The 18,606-nt window shown below is 39.8% G+C and overlaps 1 protein-coding gene across 2 annotated transcripts in view; it reads right to left on the bottom strand.

Moving 5' to 3' along the window:
• The window catches only part of CARMIL1 (capping protein regulator and myosin 1 linker 1), a 309,643-nt gene that overhangs the window by 125,003 nt on the left and 166,034 nt on the right, over positions 1 to 18,606 (bottom strand). For both annotated transcript variants that reach the window (XM_068960927.1, XM_068960928.1), the window contains exons 9-11: positions 12,918 to 12,993; positions 6,470 to 6,558; positions 5,021 to 5,115 (exon numbers count right to left, since the gene is read on the bottom strand). In XM_068960927.1, coding sequence (XP_068817028.1) covers positions 5,021 to 5,115; positions 6,470 to 6,558; positions 12,918 to 12,993 — 260 coding nt within the window. The remainder of the gene's footprint in view (positions 1 to 5,020; positions 5,116 to 6,469; positions 6,559 to 12,917; positions 12,994 to 18,606) is intronic.

The following is an 18,606-nucleotide window of genomic DNA, read 5'->3' on the forward strand; positions in this document are numbered from 1 at the left end:
TGTATTCTGACTCTAAAACCCACTGATATACACTGAGATATGAAGGATCTACCCCGCCCTCAAATGTAAGCAGCATTTCTAGAATCCATTTGTCTTGTCTTATTCAGATCAAATCAGAGCCACCACCAGATGGTCAGCAAAAAAACAACTTGGGTGCATCAGGTCAACATTTCCAAAAGAAAAACATTTCAAGACAGGATTCTAAATCATCCTTAAACAAAATAATCCAAGTTAGAATAAAATGAGGGGAGGAAATCAGGACAGACATTCCTGACGAGGCTAAGATCATAAAATCAAGGGTAACTGGGAACGGTAACCAGGGAGACTGGAACACAGAGCTTGTGACATTTAGGGAAGGAAAGTGTGTGAAACGAGTGGAGAGAGAAAAGCTCTGTTTCCCAAAACACTCCACTTTAATCCAAAAAGTCATCAGATCCAAAGCATTAGTCAGGAGGCGATGACTGGAACACCCTGGTTCAGACACTAGGTCAGTCCAGAGGACTCAACACAGAGCTAGTTAATAAAGTGCAGTAGGCATAGAGAGTTTCAAGCCTTTTCTACCATGACCCGCATACAGAAAGAAATTTGACACTGTCGTGCAGGAAGCTCATACCAAAATAAGCACATAGACATATAAGCGAAAACTAAAACCCCAGTTTTCCTGAACAATACACTCTGATATTTTCTATTGTGTTCTATTTCTTCTTTTTATTAAAATGCTTACCAGGTCTTGACCTACAGTCTGAAAACACACAGGACTAGGAGGCCAAGAGCAAGCTGGGGAACTGGCTGGTCCTGCAACTGGGGTAAGAAGAGCTCATGAATGCGTGTGGTCCATTCACTGCCTTGTGGGGCTCCTGCAGAGCACGAAGAGCAGGGCGTCCAGCATTGGAAGCACGACACCCCTCCTACTAAATTATACTTCATTCTCCTCCACCAGCAGCCCCTTAACAACAGAAGGCTGCTTGTCCTCTGAGCACGAGCCTGACGGGGAGGCTGAGCTGTAAATAGAGCTGTAAATATCAGGGCTTTGCTGCATCAACATTCATATCACAATGCAAGGAGCCAAGCTTCCGCTCTGAGAGTTTCCAAATAAGGCCCTGAGAGGATGGTTCAGGTGCAAAAATCAAATTCTACTTGGTACTTAAATTCCTCAGCATTCTGGGCTGCCAAACTGCCTTGTGTTTCTTTGTGTTTCCTTCTTCCCGGGCTTGGCCTCTTTTACAGACTAAACAATTCAACTGCACACTCCTCCTCCCATGCTTTTTTTATTGTTTTTCAGTGAAAAGCTCAGAAACAAAACTCATGACCATTTTCCCCTATTTTGAACTCTCTATAAATATTTTACGCTCAGTTGGATTTCTTGTGGACTTCCCATCCAGGACCAGAAAAGCTACCAATCACCTTTAGGTATTTAGCCTGGATGGAAGAAAAGAAAAAAAAGCCTGTAAAGAATTTGTGTTCAGGAGGCTCAGTCCAAAGAATGAAAGAAAGGTGGGGAATACAGGTGCTGGCAGTTGTCCAAGAGCTCCGGCCAAACATAGCAACGAAGGAATCTAGAAGGGGCAGAAACACAGAAAGCCTTAGTTTGAGAAAATATTTTCAGGAGTGTCAAGCCTTGAGTGTAAGTGAGCAGAAAACTCCCTGGAGAGTCGGCATCTACGCATGAAGCTCTGGAAAATATCCTTGGAATGATTCTTGATTCTCACACCTGGGAACGCAGGTAGGTGAAAGATGTACAAGGATCAGGTCACACAGGTAGGAAAGTGGAGGAAAAGGCAGGGACACGTCATCTCTCCACACCAGTTCTGACTCTGCACAAAAGAATCTTGATAAACTTCACCATGGTTTTCAATTCCAATTTAAAAGCGACAAAAAAAGGAATTCTATTATGAAATGAAATTCAATTTAAAGACAATATTTATTGATTGCATACAAGGTCTTGGGCTAGGTGCCCTGTGTCTTAGGAGATTACGATGATTATCCAATGATGGATAAGGAGGAGGAATGAGAAGTAAGGCTGGTACAGAGACATCCATATCTAATTCCAGTGCAACAGAATGAAGAACTGCTATCTCAGAAGTTCAAACCCAAGGTGAGGAGTCAACAGATAAGGCTGTCCCAGAGGGCTGTGACTCAGGGCATACGAGGCACACCACTGGAAAGATGAAGAGCCTCAGACTCATTCTTCCCCTAAAAGCATCTGCCTACAAAGCAGGAGACCTGGGTTCCATCCCTGGGTCGGGAAGATCCCCTGGAGCAAGAAATGGCCCCCACTCCAGTACTCTTGCCTGGAAAATCCCATGGACGGAGAAACCTGGTAGGCTACAATCCATGGGGTTGCAAAGAGTCAGACACGACGGAGTGACTTCACTTTCAGCCTTCCAAGCCCCAATAATATGAAAGATCTTTGGGGTCTCGCTTCTTTCCCTAAATATAGTTTTTGGGATTCACCTACGTCCCAGCAGGACCATCACCTCATTCTCTTGTGCTGTGGAACAGGGTTCCACGGTACAGATACACCACATTCTGTTTATCCCCCGACCAGGGATAAGCATTTGGGTTTCCACTTTGGGGCAACCACGAACTTCTCTCAACACTCATTCACTAGTGTTTGAGCAGACATTCATTTCATCTCTCTTGGGGACCATCTAAGAGTGAAATTGCTGCGTCATAGAGTAAATTTGTGTTTGACTTTTGAAGCAACTGGCTAACCAGCACCCGAAGAGGCTGCCCCATTGTACACTCGCACCAGTAATGTTCAAGTTCCCATTTTACACATCCTTTCCAACACTTATTTTGATGATAGCTCAACTACTGGTTGTGAGGTGGTATCTCAGTATGGTTTGAGTTTGCGTTTCTCTGATGACCAAGGAGTGTCCCTTACTACACTCTGGATTTCACATTCCTAGTGACCAGCACTTAATAACCATTGATTCTGTCCAGTCAGGAGACAGACACGTTTGAGTTCCTTCCATCTTAAAAACAAAAGCAAAACAGCCCTCCTGTCTACAAAAGGTGATCTACATGGTTTTAGTCACGTCTTGGTAGCATTTGACTAGTAGAGAGAACACTTGTTTTTCCCAAAGAAAATACTAAAACCCCAGAGACACTCCTGTTCCAGAGTTACATTTCCATTATGTTCAGCTTTGCCTTTTACACCTATGGGAGTGTCTTTCATGGGATCTCGTTTTCCAATTTAGTCTCACCCTTCCTTCAGACTCACTATTTCAGATGCTAGGAAGTTCCTCTTCACATGTCTCCTTAGATGCCACATGGGTGTCTTTTTCAATGAAGAACAACGTCAGTAACAGGGACAAAAATACAGAACTGAGTGTCTATACCAGGATCTTCAGCTCAGTTTAATAATTATCCCTCATCAAATATATAACATCCCAAGATGAAAGGCCCTTAGTCAACAACACTGGAAAACATCTGTAATAAATATACAATGAAAACAAAGTATCCCCTCTAGAGATAAAGCTACTCCTTCTTAAATCTCATCCATCACTGTTCTCCTACTGAGAATCAAACTCTCAGGTTTCACTTTCTAAAGCTACTGACTCTTCACTCTACCCATGCAAACATCTTCTCATGAAACCTTCTTTTGCCACCTCATGAAATTTAGTCCTTCAACTCCTCTCTATTCTCACATTCAAATCTCATTAAAAATTAAAAGACATCTGTGATAGGCAGAATTGTAAGCTGGTCCTCAAGATTCTTGCCCCTGGTAAACACATGCTACGTAATTTCTTTAAGTGTGTGGGGTGGACCAAAGAACGTGATGGGTTATCACAAATCTAAAAAGAAACGATACAAGTGAACTTACAAAACCAAAAGAGACTCAGACATAGAAAAACAATTTATGGTTGCTGGGGGAAGGATAGAAGGAAGGGACAATTAGGGAGTTTGGGATGTACATGTACACACTGCTGTATTTAAAATGAATAATGTATGACAAACCACTATAATATTGTTAAGTAGCCTCCAATTAAAATAAATTTTCTAAAAAGTTTAATTTTTTAATTAAAAAAAATAATACAATGGATAAGCAACAAGGACTGACTATATAGCATATGGAATTCTGCTTAATGTTATGTGGCAGGCTGGATGGGATGGGAGTTTGGGGGAGAATGGATACATGTCTATGTATGCCTAAGTCCCTTTGCTGTTCACCTGAAATTATCACATCGTTAATTGGTTATACCCCATTACAGAATAAGTAACTGGGAAAAAAGGGAATATGATGGGATATCACAATGTGATTAGGTTACTAATCAGTCCATTCTGGATTAATCAAGAGGGAGACTGTCTTGGAGGAGTCTGACTCAAACAGGTGACCTTCACAAGAAAGTGAAGCATCAGAGAGTTGTGCTTCTGCTGGCCTGGAATGCGAGGCAGACGGTAAAGTTGAGAGAGGAGGGGACCACGTGGTGGGGACATGAGCACAGCCTTCAGGCACGGGAAGTGCTCCCTGACCTGGCAAGGAGCAATAAAATGATGACCTAGTCCTACAGCCTCAGGAAATTTAATTCTGCCAACAATTAGTGAGCCTGAGAAGACCCCAGATCACATAAACCCCAGCTGACTTGACTTCAGTCTCATGATACTGAGTAGAGAACCCAGTTAACCTGTACCCAGACTGACCCAAAGACACTGTGTGATAATAAATCTATGTAATCTTAAATTGCCATGTTTGTGGTAATTTGCTACCCAGCAAGAAAAAGTCAATATGATCGTTTAAAAATAATATCCTCTTTTCCACTTGGATCACTTCCAGAAACTGTTTGTCAGCTGTTACAATCATATTGGGTCAGCCAAAAAGCTCATTTGGGTTTTTCTGTAAGATCATACAGGAGCGTGAGTATTTTCACCAGAGGCTGGAAAAAATTTAAGCCAACAAGAGCATTTATAATATAATTACAACTAAGACTGACACTATTCTTCAGGCATGGCTAAATGAAAACTCCCTAATCGTCTTACAGTTCTGGCATCAACAGTTATGTAAATGCTACGGTACCTCGATCCTCCAGTGGGTTGCCAGCAAGGTTAATCGTGTGCAGCCCTGAAGTGGGATTATGTGCTAGAGCACTGGCCAGTTTTTGTGCAAAATCTCTGCAAGTAAACAAACATTAAGACACAATGTGTAAAAAGACTCAATTAGAAAATTTAATGCTAGAATAGCTAGAGTGAAATTTATAAAAAGGAGGAGCCTTTACAGTATTAACCTATATATCATATTTGTCAAGAACCAATTTTTACAATATTAATCTATATATCATATTTGTTAAGAATCAATCTATGTTTATGAGTACATATCCTCATTAAAGAATCTGTAAAGTCATAGCTAGAATACGGTTCATCTTGATCAGTCCAAACCTCATTCCAAAGAAAAATGTGTAATTGCTCCTTTAAAGACACATTAAAGGATGCTATTAATAGTACTTTTGGCCCTTCTATGACTTAAATCCTGAATTGTTTTTCATGAAAATTACAATAGGCTATTCCCTATATCAGCTTTAATTTCATGCAATACTCATGAAAGCAGAAGTGACTGCCCTAATTGAATTTGAAGGCTATAGTTGCTAGCACTATATTTTCAGTTCAGTTCAGTTGTTCAGTCCTGTCCGACTCTTTGCGACTCCATGGACTGCAGCACGTCAGACTTCCCTGTCCATCACCAACTCCCAGAGTTTGCTCAAATTCATGTCCAACAAGTCAGTGATGCCATCCAATCACCACATAGTCAAAAGCACTATTTTAGGTGTGTTTAACTTAAAATAATGTGTTAAGTGCTATGACTGTGAAACTACCAAGCCTCCTCACTTAGTAGCAGTTACGTCTTTACTCCAGCAGGTTTGAAGTCGCATGCCCCATTAAGGCTTGGGTATTGTTACTGAACCACACTTGATGAAGATTATTTAAGTGTGAATTTGAAAAGGGAGAGAAATGGCTGAAACAGATCAAAGCGAAACAATAACATCCTATGAAATGTGCCATTACTATGACTACGATTTATGATTAATGGTACTAGTAAATACTAACACATAGCATCTTTAATATGAAAGATTTTGAAACTTTTCTAAACACTTTCCATGTATTAATTCATTTATCCTTACAACCGTAATTCTATAAAGTAAGCATTATTATCACCAACTTAAAAATGAAGAGACTGAGGTACAGAGAACTGAACCAACTTCCCCAAAGACATGAGGCATCTGACCCAAGGGTCCATGCTCTTAAGCATTATCCTTATGTACCCTCAAAGATACCATGTGACACACCACAAAAGAAGATAAAATCCTTGACCTTTATAATAATGATGGGGATCACAGGAACTTTTTTTTAAGATGAGAAAACACTATACAGGTGATATCATTAACTTTTTTCTCAAAACCATATATTAATTTTAGAAAAAAAGGGAAAATGTTTTAAAGCTACACATTCATATATTCAGGAAAATACTCACGTTCTAAGTCCAGCATTTTCCAACACCAATTCTTCTAGTCGATTGGACCTGCTCACCACCCTCAAGATCTGTTCACAGACATCAGTGGACTGTAACAGAAAATATTCTTTGACCATGTCGTAAGTCAGAATATGACCTCACTTCACCATCATAAACCCTTGCAGCTACAAAGCTTTAAATAAATCATTCATTCAATCAACAACCCATGAGTTGACAAGTACTCCTACACATCCTGCTGATGAAGATTCAGGGAACACAAGAACACAAAGGACAAAGTCCCTGACTTCAAGAGTGATACCACCCAGCAGGCAATCAGACAAGACGGAAATAACATAATTATGACAGGAAAACAGGCATTTTGGCAGTGCTATAGGCACACAGATTTCATGCAATCCTGGGAAAACCAAAAGAAATCCCCAGGAAAGTGATACCAAAATAAAGAACCAAAGCCTGAGTGGTAGTGACGATGGTGATGAGGCTGATGATGAAGCTCTACTTGCTGAGTTCTTGTCACGTGCCAGGCCCTGAGCTAAGCCCTCTCTGTGTATTTCATTATTAAGCTGTTAGTTATTATTATCCTCTTTTTTATAAATAACATTTAAATATCATGTACTTTAAAAGAGAGGCTGAATAACCACTTGATAAAGGTTGGGTGATACAATGTTGCTATTAGTAATCTCTAAACTAATAAGGAATAAGAAAGACTAATAATCATCTCATGTTAATAAACCTCATGTTTTAAAAAATTATGTAGTCATAAACTCACATCTTTCAAAATATTTTAAGTGCTTAGGATATAATGTTAAGTGAATATGCATAATTAAAATCAAGTGTTTAATAAAGATTATAACAATTGAAATGGCTAATATATGCAGCCAAAAAGTCTTGAGGGGACTATGAGAAATGAAGAGTTGTGCCTTGATAGAACTGTGCATAACTTTTTCTTTTAAATTTTTACCTATTAAAGGTTTATATTTATGTATATCCTGCCTTATTCCAAAACTAACTTAAGGTAGCTCCTGACCTTATTCAGACACTGAAAAGTGATTTTTAAATGTTATAACTTAAGGTTTCTTTAAATCTTTTATGTTATTAAAAGAGAGAGAAATCATTTTGTGTGGTAAACCATATAATAGAGCAGTTTCTTTTCTTAAAATAGTACATAAAATATTATAGTTCTTTATCAGATCATAAATATCCAAGTGGATTAACCATTATTGGAAAAGTATAAAATGTAGCACAAATTCTCCAGTCAAGTAGCCTTTAGAAAAATGACTTGGAAAACCACCAAGAGGCACAGAATTTAAAGCTTTTATAATTCTCGTGTCCTGCTTGATTCCTCTGGGTTTATAATGTTGCCTTCATACCATTCCTGGGTTTCTAATGTGGCCCACAGATTGATGAGGGGAGAGGAAAATTAATTCCAAGTGACCCAATGCCTGCAATTTATATTATGCTGACGGTGGTGATTTTCAAAATGCTGACCCCTTATTAGTACCATTCTTTGCCTTACAATATACAACTGGAGGAACTGATCTTATTCTGTGTTATGATAAAAAGTGATTACTCAGACACGTTTTTGTGAAGATTATTCTAATTTCCAGAAATAATCCATAGTATCATCACCTTTCCAGGGCTACCTGAGAGCATCCAGAAAAGTAATTTACCAAAGCTGAGTTGTGAAGCAAGGCTTTCATCTACTCACTGGAAATTATTACTGTGATTAAAATTTATTAAAATGTAGGAAAAGTGTGTCCAACTTTTCTTTAACATGCCAGTAGGGAAGAGGTATGACGAGTCGTTCATGATTACATTAATTTTCTACCTTTTATTAAAGCCAACTACATGAAAAGTGTTATTTGCTACACCAAAGAATATACATGGATGGATGTTTTAAAGAGATACACACACAAACTTGGACATCAAAAAATGACACCAGTAGTCTTCCCCAAATGTCTATTGCATGTTCAGCACTTTGTTTACAGATTTAAGGAAAAGTTTTTTTTTAAACAAGTTAATATGATAACTCTCTAGGAGCTTATATTTATTTTAAAATCAAATGCATAGCATGAAAACTAGAGAAATCACTATAAAATAACAAATGAACTCGTTCAAAATAAAACAAATATGGAAGTTTGAAACTGAAAGGAACCACATGCCATATCTGGTCCAAGCACATAATTTTTAAAAGATTTTAAAAGACCTAATGATGCTCACTGACTTGCCTAAATGATAAAAAGAGAGTTGAGCAAAATCCCAATTCTACTGCGATTTTATGAGTCCAGAACCTTGGCCCTAATTGCGTATTTGGCATATCTTCAAAAACACACAAACAAACAAAAAACCCTCTATCCTTCTACTTAAATTTGGAATAGTGACTGCTAACAGACTTCATAAGATCAGCATAAACCATATAAGTCGCATTTTTCCTGTGGGACAGTAAGCACAGGAGACTTCTGCTGTGCAAGAAGCAATTTTAATAACCCAGAGAATTCATATAACTTGAAAAGTCCCTTCTTTTTACACTTTGTGTTTTAAAAAAGCTGAAGAAGGTGTAATGCTTTCCTGTGCCTCAGATAAACCAACTATTAGAAAATGTTTCGAGATTACATTTTGCAATAGCCATCAAAGGCAAAGTATCATTTCTTTTTAACTTTGGGCAACAAACATGGAAAAACTGCTAATCTCTTTGAAAACCTGCAGAAAGATATCCCAAAGAGTATTTCTCATTTTTAAATACTACACATTAAAAATATATACATTTTTGTGTTTAAATCTGTTATTAGAAAAGCAGAGAAAGCAATAATCCTCAAATCCTGTCTTCCACTTCCCACCATCCCAGGGCATCCAAAAAGGCACACAAGCATTTACATGCTTTGTCTGGCCAAGACCGAAATAATTACATGTGTGTTTTCTTTCCTAAACACCTAAGGCATTTAAAAAAGAAATGCTGCCTGGGAGGAGTAACAATAGAACAGCAGCTCCAGTGGCCTGATACTAGTGATTTCAGATAATTTCCAAAAGAGGGATGTCCACAACTTCCTCAGAGCTCTCTTGTGCCCCATTTTGAAAATCACAGGCTTAGGTGAATGTCTGAATGAGCCAGGAAAACTGACTTGGTAGCAAAGCATTGTTCTCTCTGATCCCACAATCCCTGGGCTAATCTACTTCTCATTCCTCGAATGGCTCCCCTCGCACATCTGCAATCTCTGTTGGCTCAGCCCTGCAAACGGTCCCCATCCCTGCAAACAGCAAATGAGAGGCTTCTGTTCCCAGGTCTCCCATCACAGCTGTCTGCTCACTCACTCCCTGGGGGTCACCATCCGTACTTCCATCATCACTGATCTCAGACACCCCCCTGTTTAGCTGATACAGTTTCCATAATTCATGCTCCCCCATTTGTTCACTTCTCAGCCTCTTTGCTAATCTGATTGTGAGGATGACAATAACAGCTGACAGTTGTGAAATGCCTGTAGTATGTTAGACATTGTGTTAGAACTTCCATATAAATTATTTGGGCTTCCCAGGTGGCAAAGAGGTAAAGAATCTGCCTGCCAATGTAGAAGCAAGAAATACGGGTTCAATCCCAGGAAGTTTCCCTGAAGGAGGAAATGGCAACCCACTCCAGTACTCTCGCCTGGAAAATCCCATGGACAGAGAAGACTGGCTGGCTAGTCCATGGAGTCACAGAATCGGACACAACTGAGCATTGCCACTATATATATATATTATTTATATATATAATAATAATTTATATATATTTATAAAGTTTATAATTTTATATATTTTATATATATATATATAATTTACTCATCTCAATAACCTGCAAATGAGTTACATTGCTGTGTCCATTCATTCATTCAACAAAAGTCATTTGACATCTATTGATTAAACCAGCTTTTACTGAGTAGCTACTATGAGCCACGTACTTTGATAAGCACTGAATGGAGATGAATAAGACATGAGTTCCAATTAGCTCACAGTAACAGGGATATAGGAAATAGAGGCCCTGGAAGATCAAGCAATGTATCTAAGGTCACACAGCCCTGTAGTAAGAGTCCGAATTTGAAACCCAGATTTCTGTTTCTAAGCCCACATTCTTACTGTCAACCACATTTGGCTCTTAATAATCCCCAAATGAGTTCAACCCAAGTTTATATCTATAATGCCTTAAGCCACTCACACCCCAGGCAAGTTCAGCAGGCTGGCCACCAGCAAATCTCAATCTTCCACTTTCAACAGATCCAGTTCTCAATCCAAATGCTATCTCTTCACTTGGAAAGTTTTTAAATTTTTTTCAGACTTTTTAATTGGAAGATAATTACTTTACAATGTTGTGTTGGTTTCTGCCATAAAACAATGCAAATCAGTTCGTTCAGTTCAGTCGCTCAGTCGTGTCCAACTCTTTGTGACCCCATGAATCGCAGCACGCCAGGCCTCCCTGTCCATCACCAAGTCCCAGAGTTCACTCAGACTCGCGTCCATCGAGTCAGTGATGCCATCCAGCCATCTCACCCTCGGTCGTCCCCTTCTCCTCCTGCCCCCAATCCCTCCCAGCATCAGAGCCTTTTCCAATGAATCAACTCTTCGCATGAGGTGGCCGAAGTACTGGAGCTTCAGCTTTAGCATCATGCCTTCCAAAGAAATCTCAGGGTTGATCTCCTTCAGAATGGACTGGTTGGATCTCCTTGCAGTCCAAGGGACTCTCAAGAGTCTTCTCCAACACCACAGTTCAAAAGCATCAATTCTTCGGTGTTCAGCCTTCTTCACAGTCCAACTCTCACATCCATACATGACCACTGGAAAAACCATAGCCTTGACTAGACGGACCTTAGTCAGCAAAGTAATGTCTCTGCCTTTGAATATACTATCTAGGTTGGTCATAACTTTTCTTACAAGGAGTAAGTGTCTTTTAATTTCATGGCTGCAGTTACCATCAGCAGTGATTTTGGAGCCCAAAAAAATAAAGTCTGACACTGTTTCCACTGTTTCCCCATCTATTTCCCATGAAGTGATAGGACCAGATGCCATGATCTTCGTTTTCTGAATGTTGAGCTTTAAGCCAACTTTTTCACTCTCCTCTTTCACTTTCATCAAGAGGCTTTTTAGCTCCTCTTCACTTTCTGCCATAAATATCTCCCCTCTCTCCTGAGACTCCTTCCCACCGCCACTGCCCCCAACTCACCCCTCTAGGTCATCACAGAGCCCCAGGCTGAGCTCCCTGTGTTAAAAGGCAGCTTCACACTAGCTATCTATTTTACACATGGTAACATATCTATGTCAATTCTACTTTCTCAACTCATCCCCTCCTCTCTTTCCACCCACCCCCACTATATCTACAAAACCTTCACATCTGCATCTCCATTCCTTCAAAACTACAGTGAACTAACACCTCACCCCAGTCACAATGGCCATTATCAAAACATCTACAAACAACAAATGCTAGAGAGGATGTGGAGAAAGGGGAACCCTCTTGCACTGTTGGTGGGAATGTAAATTGATACAGTCACTATGCAGAACACTATGGAGATTCCTTTAAAAACTAGGAATAAAACTGCCATCTGACCCAGCAATCCCACTGCTGGGCATATGCCACCCTGAAAATGATACATGTACCCAAATGTTCACTGCAGCACTATTTACAACAGCTAGAACATGGAAGCAACCTAGACATCCATCACTCAGAAAATCTTAACCCCCCAGTTTCTATGACCTCTGAAAGTTGGAGGCTTGAATGTTAACAGGTTCCATTAACACATCTAAATTATCTAACGTGCTCAAACAAAGCAGCAGAAACCTAACTCATGGATAAGCTTCTGTTCAAATGGCTGCTTTGAAATTGTGGAGACAAAAAAAAAAAAAAAAAAAAAACACCAACAGAGCATCTTATTTCTACTAATAAAACAGACCAAAACTTTGGCTCCCCCACGTCTTATAAAAACGAACAGATTTCACTTTGATTTCATTTTGCTTACATATAAATCTGTCCAAAACCTCATCTAGAAAATTAATGTTAACTATCAAAACTCCAGACCAACTCTACCTTGGTAATGTTTTCCTAAATTCTCAGGAAGGGAAGCTTTGTGGAGATGGAATGCAAGATAGGAACATAAAATCTGCTATTTGCAGCTGTGCAAATGTAACTTTAATAGTTTTTGCCGGTGGAATGAGGGTATACAGAAGGCTCCACTAAATGTGCCTTTCTGTTCATCATCTAAAATTGCCTGAAGCAGCTGAAAACATGAGCAAGTACTTTTCTGAAGCATCTCCCATTACAAACTTTGTAAAATGTTCTGCAGATCATTTATAGGAAAATAACTCCCTAAGAAATAACATGTATTCAGCTCACCAGTATGGTTGCAAAACAAGTATGTGTCTGTTTTTTGTTTTTTATAATTTTCAAGTTTTTGAAATTCAGCAAAGCTAAGCAACATCTTCAATTACTTACCAGTTTTAGATCCTTAGAGGACAGCTTAGTGAACCACTGATTGTATTCCAGAGCAGCAATGATAGGTATTAAGTCCCTAGAAGCGGAAATAACAAAATATATGAACATCTCTTACAATAGCCATATTGATGTCTGATTTTTAATCCATGACATCCAAGTTCACTTGTTAATTTCTATTATTTACAAACAAACATTCAGCTAAACCTATTTCAACCCCTAAACAACAATTACATACTTTAGGACAGATCTTTAGAATGATGTAAACAGAACTCCTTAAAGTTGAAGATGAATTACCTCTATGGACTCTGATTTCTATTTCCAAAGGAAAAGACGTTGGTAGCAGTGTTTGCTTAGAGGCCGTCCTTGCTCTAAGAGATATCTTATGTCTAATTTCATACTGCTGCTGCTAAGTTGCTTCAGTCGTGTCCAACTCTGTGCGACCCCATAGATGGCAGCCCACCAGGCTCCCCCCCATCCCTAAGATTCTCCAGGCAAGAATGCAGGAGTGGGTTGCCATTTCCTTCTCCAATGCATGAAAGTGAAAAGGGAAAGTGAAGTTGCTCAATCACGTCTGACTCTTAGCGACCCCATGGACTGCAGCCCACCAGGCTCCTCTGTCCATGGGATTTTCCAAGCAAGAATATCGGAGTGGGTTGTCATTGCCTTCTCCCAATTCCATACTAACTCTTATTTCTTTACACTGCTCCTTCATAAATTCTTCATCAAGTATATCATATGCTCTCTGGCTAGAGGAGTTTATATGGCAAGCAAGGACAGTACCAGTCTTATTATAAGTCACATCGGATGGGATACCCAATGCTTATTAGCAAGTATCCTACAACCAGTTGGTATTTTTCTTGCAGTTCTTAGTACTGATTATACACATGAGATAGCCCAAGTGTTTTTTTGTTGCTTGGGTTTTTGCTTTTTTGTCTTACGCTTCATACAAGTTCATCAGCCATGGAGTGAAGCTATTCACATCAGAGATCAGCCACCACACTATCATTCCAGCCTGACCTCTACACAACATGCCGCTCACTCATGCTCAAGCCAAAAGCAGACAATTCACTACTCAAACATATCATGCAGTTTCACAATCAGAATTATCTTTTCCTGCTGTGTTCAGCTATGAAAATCCATGTATCCTTCAAGGCCTATATCATAATCCTCTCCTCTATAAGTTCCCCAGGTCACCACAACCAGCACATTATTTACACCTCTGTTTAGCATTTATTTTATTCTGCCTTATAGTATAGTTTGATATTTAAACATCTATTCCTTATCACTCCAGGTTGTAAGTTCTTTGAAAGCCACATCCCTGTCTTCTTTAGATTTTTGGCTACAGGGAAGCCATATCAATTTTATCTTCAGGGCATGACAAGTAGCAAATGTACAAATTTTTACTGAAACAGAAATGAAAGGCAGAAGGTGGAAAGAGAGCTGAAAAATCACTATTTTTTCAAGCTTCAAGGTACCAGGCCCCATGCTAGGCATTTTACATAGACCAACTCATTTAAATCTCAAAACAACCTTAGAAGGTTTTATTGTTTGCATTTTACAGGTGAAGAAACAGATGCTAAGAGACCTACAGTGAAACTGCAGGTCCCTTTGGACACCACTACAGTCAAAACCCAGCTTCTAAAGCCCATGTGTGTAGTTTCATCAGATTTGCTTTAAAAGGTGACATGAGCATCCACAGGTGGTTAAAAAAAAAACAAACAATGCCAAGGAATTATATGCCATCTTTTCCAGCAAAAAGCCTCTCTATTAAGCTTGCTAAGTTTTACATTAAAAAAAAACAAGTTTCAAATTAAAAAACAAGAACAACTATCCTTGCCATAGTTGTTTTAGGGTCTCCACTCTCCCATCTCACTCCACCAACCAATTGCTCAGAACAAGTCTCGGCATTTCTCCCTGATGTCTAATGACAGTTGTAGCTTCTCTCAGAGTGAATTCCACCTTATAATACAGGGCCCTCAAAGCCCATGTTATCCGAGTCCTCTCCCTTACTTCATCACTCAGGAATGATAGCAAATCATTCTCACTGCATCTCCTTTTGTGGATTTAATGTCAAGTAGAGACTATGCTTCAGGACCTCTTTATTGTGTATTATGCCACCTGACGAGATCTGAAGTACAGTTGGCTTTTGTCATAATGAATTCATTTTCAGGAGTTGACGGGCACATCATTAGCAGGATCAGGCTTAATGCAGAGGGTAGGACAGCGTCAGCCTACATATGACATGTAAAAACCTTGAAAGTATTCTGGTACACTCAAAGTCAAATCCAATTCTTAATGATACCAGAAATGCTTGGAGTACAAGATTCAATTTTAAAAATACACAGCATTCCAGGTGCATATTTGTGTGATCAGAGTCAATGAGCATAATTGGTAAAAATGACATATAAAATAATAGGCATAAATGCTCACAAATATAGACATGTTTTTTTCCCCTCAGAAGAAAAATAGAGCAAAATCTTATGCAGACACCTTGCCTGGGTGGTAGCATTAAAGATGATATGAATTTTTTTGAACACAAATTTTGTACTATATTTTCAAATTTGTCTATAATGATCCATATTCATAACCTAAAGGAATTATAAAACTATGTCCCACAGATGATATAAAACTTTGTTATAGCAAAAACTGTCCACAAAAATGATGGGACTCATGCATGTTGGCGTGGTCTGCCCACAACGTTTCTCTAAATTATGTTAATGCCTAGGCTTTTTAATGTCAAAAATAAATTAGAAAAAGACAAATATACATCATAATTCATTCAATAAACATTTATTGAGTACTACTAAGTCCTGGGTAGGGATATTAGGCTCTGAGGGTTAAGTGATGAATATGGGCAACTTTTTGTCCTCCAATGGTGCAAAGACCTCAGCTATCTGCAGCACCATGGAAAAAGCGAGCATATTCCAACTGCCCTAAGATCATTGGAGGACATGAGTACTTCAGCCTGGAGCAAATGGGGAAGGGTCTGCAAGGTTTGAGAGATAGGGAGAGGCCAACCAGTCAGGGAAAGGGAAATAGAGTATTGTAAGTAATTAGGAAAACAGGATGTGCAAAGGCGGGCTTCCCAGGTGGCTCAGCAATAAAGAATCCTCCACCTGCCAATGCAGGAGACACAGATTCGATCCCTGGGTCAGGAAGATGCCCAGGAGAAGAAAATGGCAACCCACTCCAGTATTGTTGCCTGGAAAATCCCATGGACAGAGGAGCCTGGGGGAGCTACAGTCCATGAGGTCGCAAGAGTCGGACAGGACTGAGTGCCTAAACAATAACAACAACAACGTACAAAGGCACAGAAGCCCGAAAATGCCCAGCAACTCCGTTCATTTGTTCAATGAGTGCCACCCACTATGCATGAATCACTGGACTGAGGCAACAATGAACACAGCAAGATGGTCCCTCCCCTTGTGACACTCACCACCTAGAACAGCTTAGCAAAAAATAAAAGCAACCATAATAGAGTGAAATAACCCCTCTGCTATACAGTGAATATGCAGCACTATGGTGCAAATAAGAGACACAATTATGAGAAGACTTCAGTCAGGAAAGATCCTTATAGGAAGTGTGTGAGCCTTCCAGATGAGAAACACATTACCATCCCAGAAGAGATGGTCAACAGAGCAAAGAATGGCTTAATCAAAGAGTTTTTAGATCTGACACCTAAAGCATGATCCATAAAAGAAAAAAATAAATCAACTGGACTTTATCAAAATCAAAACCTTTTACTCTGTAATAGATGCTATTAAAAGAAAGGTAAGATGACCATACTCTGGGAGAAATTATTTGCAAATCTCATTTCTGACAAAGGACTTGGTGCTCAAAATGTATAAAGAACTCTCGGAAGTCCATAACGAGAAACAACGCAAGTGTTTTAAATGAGCACAAAGATTGAAACACATAGTTCATCAAGCAAGATACACTGAGGGTAAATAAGCACATAAAAGATGCTCAAAATTATTAGCCATTAGAGAAATGAAATTTAAAGCCAAAATAAGATACCGCTGGAAACCTACTGAACTGCTTTTTTTAGAAAAAGTGACAATGTTAAGTGCTAACCAGGGTGCAGAGCAAATGAAACCTCATACACTGCTATTGGGAAAGCAAATGGCATGCTCAAGGCAGGCAACAGTTTGATGACATCTTATTATGAAGTTTTATGTATACTTTTACCATTGTTGCTTAGTCACTAAGTCATGTCCAACTCTTTTGCGACCCCATAGACTGTAGCGCAACAGGCTCCTGTATCCACGGGATTTCTCAGGCAAGAATACTGGAGTGGGTTGCCATTTCCTTCTCCAGGGGATCTTCCAGACCCAGGGAATGAACCTGCATCTCCTGCATGGGCACACAGATTCTTTACCACAGAACCACGTGTCCATGGGGTCACAAAGAGTCACACATGACTTAGTGACTGAACGACAAAAATAAGACATACCATGGTTCAGCAATCTCAATCCTGGGTATTCACCCAAGAGAAATAAAAACTTTTATTTATATAAAAATCATATATGATTGTTCATAACAGCTATGTTCATAACTGTCAAACACTGGAAACAACACAGATGGAGATGTCCACGAGTGTCGCTGTGTGACACCAGGTTAGACAAGGTAACCGTGTGACGGCTGCCAGCCCACTCACCCTGTGCCTGACTCCCTCACCCTCTGATTAGGTCCCACTTAGACAGAAAATACACAAGATGTGATGTAACTGATCTCATTTCTGAGAGTTCACTTTCCAGGATGGCCTTCTTAGAGCACAGTTACAAATGAGCACAGAGGCAAATCTTGGATAAAGACTCAATTTGCGGTCACATGTTGTACTGATATCACTTACTGCGAAGAACTCCCTGGATTTCCCTGACAGCGTCTGTGTAGCTCAGGACCAATCCTTTCCTATGTTTTCATTAAGTAGTGTTTATTACAACATAATGACTATATTTTATTATGTACTGATTATATTATGTAACGTAGAAAGTTTTCCACACACCTTGGCTGGTCTTCTTGACTGATTTTCTCATGGGGGGATGCGATTAACAGCTTTTTACCATCAGTTCATGCCTTTTATTTTGTATCCCACTAAGACTTCACTTTTCAGTTTTTACTTTCATGCATTGGAGATGGAAATGGCAACCCACTCCAGTATTCTTGTCTGGAGAATCCCAGGGACAGGGGAGCCTGGTGGACTGCCATCTATGGGGTCGCAGAGTCGGACACGACTGAAGCAACTTAGCAGCAGCAGCAGCAGCAGCAGCAGCAGCAGCATGTGATGCTAAAGCTGAAACTCCAGTACTTTGGCCACCTCATGCGAAGAGTTGACTCATTGGAAAAGACTCTGATGCTGGGAGGGATTGGGGGCAGGAGGAGAAGGGGACGACTGAGGATGAGATGGCTGGATGGCATCACCCACCTGATGGACTTGAGTTTGAGTAAACTCCGGGAGTTGGTGATGGACAGGGAGGTCTGGCGTGCTGCGACTCATGGAGTCACAAAGAGTCAGACACGACTGAGCAACTGAAGTGAAGTTTTGCTTCGACCTTCTAAGAGAGTCTTCATTACCATGTGGCTTTGATCTGAAGTTAGCCTTAAAGAGTTATAGCAGTTGAGTGAAGCCTCTGATGAGTACTGGCAACATGGCAACAGTGTTTTCATGTATTATCTCATGTGACCCTTC

This window comes from Capricornis sumatraensis, chromosome 22 (assembly GCF_032405125.1).
Source record: "Capricornis sumatraensis isolate serow.1 chromosome 22, serow.2, whole genome shotgun sequence".
NCBI lineage: Eukaryota > Metazoa > Chordata > Mammalia > Artiodactyla > Bovidae > Capricornis > Capricornis sumatraensis.